Source organism: Chelonoidis abingdonii, chromosome 3 (genome assembly GCF_003597395.2).
Source record: "Chelonoidis abingdonii isolate Lonesome George chromosome 3, CheloAbing_2.0, whole genome shotgun sequence".
Lineage (NCBI taxonomy): Eukaryota > Metazoa > Chordata > Testudines > Testudinidae > Chelonoidis > Chelonoidis abingdonii.
The window spans coordinates 215,695,188-215,697,539 of record NC_133771.1 but is presented as its reverse complement, the minus strand read 5'-3'; the positions used below and the strand labels follow the sequence as shown (position 1 = coordinate 215,697,539).

At 75.2% G+C, this 2,352-nt stretch overlaps 1 protein-coding gene across 1 annotated transcript in view; it reads left to right on the top strand.

Moving 5' to 3' along the window:
- The first annotated feature begins 2,053 nt into the window (after positions 1-2,053).
- Positions 2,054-2,352, top strand: part of GNMT (glycine N-methyltransferase) — a 5,150-nt gene continuing 4,851 nt past the window's right edge. Inside the window, 3 exon segments of the mRNA XM_032780485.2 lie at positions 2,054-2,083; positions 2,085-2,139; positions 2,142-2,259. Of these exon segments, the coding sequence (XP_032636376.1) occupies positions 2,054-2,083; positions 2,085-2,139; positions 2,142-2,259 (203 nt within the window).

The following is a 2,352-nucleotide window of genomic DNA, read 5'->3' as shown; positions in this document are numbered from 1 at the left end:
CAAGAGCTGTGTCGTAAAGAGTAAGAGTAACTGCAGGCAATTACTCTGCTCCTACTCCACACAGCCAAAGTACAATGCCAGGGCTGTCCCGGTTCGGCCCTCTGGGCCACCGCAGCATAGGCAGCAGGCTGGAGACACCTGGCCAGGAGAGACGCATAGCTCTCAGCCCAAGAGAAGCTGAGAACGTAGTGCCCCTCTGGCCTGACCATGAATGTAGCCTACTGGTGCAGTTACCCCAAGTGGGACCAGCCTGCTGGAAAAAATTGTAGGGGGGAGACTGAGAGCCCTTGAATCAAACTGCAACCCCTGTGTATGATGGAAACCGCTTTAACTCAGGCGGTGCAGCAGCCCCCCTATGGCTTCTCTTCCCCTGGGGAACGGAGCTGCCCGCTGCAGAGCCTCCTTCAGCCCGGCCGAGGTAGGGGAACCCCACTGAGGCGGATGCTCCGGGCAGCTACCTGCATCCTCGCCCCGGGGGCGGAGTGGGGCCGGAACAACCCGGGGACCAGTCGGGGCGCCGTGCGGGGGCAGTCCGGGGGCCGGCCGGGGGGCGGTACAGGCGGCTGGGGCGGAGCTGGGGTGCCCAGGCCCGGCTTCCAACGGCGCAGGGGCTTGCGTGGGCCTCCGGTCGGTGCACGGCAGCGGGTGTGGGTCCCAGGGGGAAGGAGATCATGTGCCCAGGCCTGGCCATGCAGTAGGTGGAGGCGCTGGTCTGCTGGGGCACTGATTCAAAGGGGCGACTGCAGGCGGGCCAGGGGGCGGGTTTTCCCCCTCCCACCCTGGGGGGGTAGGGGTGGGGGGAGGTGGCTGCAGGTGGGCGCGCACCCGGGGCGATCCGGCCTGGGGGCGGGCTTGCAGCTCGGGGTGCGGAGCCGGAGGCTGGGAGGCGGGGAGCCCAGGGTGGAGCGGTCCAGTCCGGGGGCGGTGATCAGCCCGGGGGCGGACGCTGGGAGGCTCCAGGGGCGTAGCGCGCGGGGACGGGAGCGTGTAGCGGTCCGGGGCGGACGGGGCGTCGGAGCCGGTGCAAGCCGGTGGGTTGGGAGCGGGCCTGAGGAGCGGTGCAGGTGCCCGGAGGTTGCGCAGAGCCCGGGCCGCAGCGGTGGGCGCAACAGATGGGTCACGGGCTTGGGGGTCGGGCAGGCACGCGGTGGGCTAGGAGCGGTGCTGCGGTCCCGCGAGGGCGGAGCGGGTGCAGTCGGGGCGGGCGGGCTGCGGGCGTGCTCCCGGGGGCGGAGCGGGGCTGGGGCGGCCGGTGCAGCCCGGGGCGGAGCAGGTGCAGTCCGGCGAGGCGGCAGGCTGAAGGGGGCGTCGTGCAGTGCGGGGGTGCGCAGGGCCCGGCCGCAGCGGCCGGAGGGGGCAGTCCGGGGGCGGTGCAGCCCGGGGGCGAGCGGGGCTGGGGGGCGGTGCCAGCCCGAGGGGCGGAGCGGGGCAGTCCGCGGGCGGGCGGGTGTGGGGCGGTGCAGCCCGGGGGCGAAGCGGTGCTGTCCGGGGCGGTGCAGCCCGGGGCGCGAGCGGAGGTGGGGCGGTGCCAGCCGGGGCGGAGCGGTGCAAGTCCGGGCGGTGCAGCCCGGGGGCGAGGGGGTGGGGGGCGGTGCAGCCCGGGGCGGAGCGGTGCAGTCCGGGGCGGAGGGTGGTGGGGGCGGTTGCAGCCCGGGGCGGAGCGGCTGCAGTCTGGGGGCGGTGCCCCGGGGGCGGAGCGGTGCAGTCCGGGGCGGCGGGCGGGCTGGGGGCGGTGCAGTGCGGGGGTGCGCAGGCCCGGCCGCAGCGGGGGGGGGGCAGTCCGGGGGCGGTGCAGCCCGGGCGGGAGGGGCTTTTAGGGGGCGGTGCAGCCGTGGCTGAGCGGTGCAGTCGGGTGCGGAGCGGGGCTGGGGGGCGGTGCAGCCCGCGGGGCGGAGCGGTGCAGTCCGGGGCGGTGCAGCCCGTGGGCGGAGCGGGCTGGGGGCGGGCAGCCGGGGGCGGATCGGTGCAGTCCGGGGCGGAGCGGGGTGGGGGCGGATGCAGCCGGGGGTTGCGCAGGCCGCGCGGAGCCGGCGGCAGACCGCGCAGGCGCGCGATGGTGGACAGCATCTACCGGACGCGCTCCGCTCGGGGTGGCGGCCGAAGGGCCTGCCGGACCATACGCAGGACGGGCGGCGGCGCGGTCTGGCAGCTCTACATCGGGGACATCGCGGGCCGCACGGCCGAGATACCGCAGCTGCTGCTGCTGGCTGCGCTCCGCACCGGCTGCCTGCGCCGTGCTCGACGTGGCTGCGGCACCGGGTGTAGCGGCGGGGGTCGCTCGAGCGGGGGGGCGAGGGAGCCTGAACCGCCACAGCTGCTGGGGTGTGTGTGAGAGACACCTCGTACAGCCCC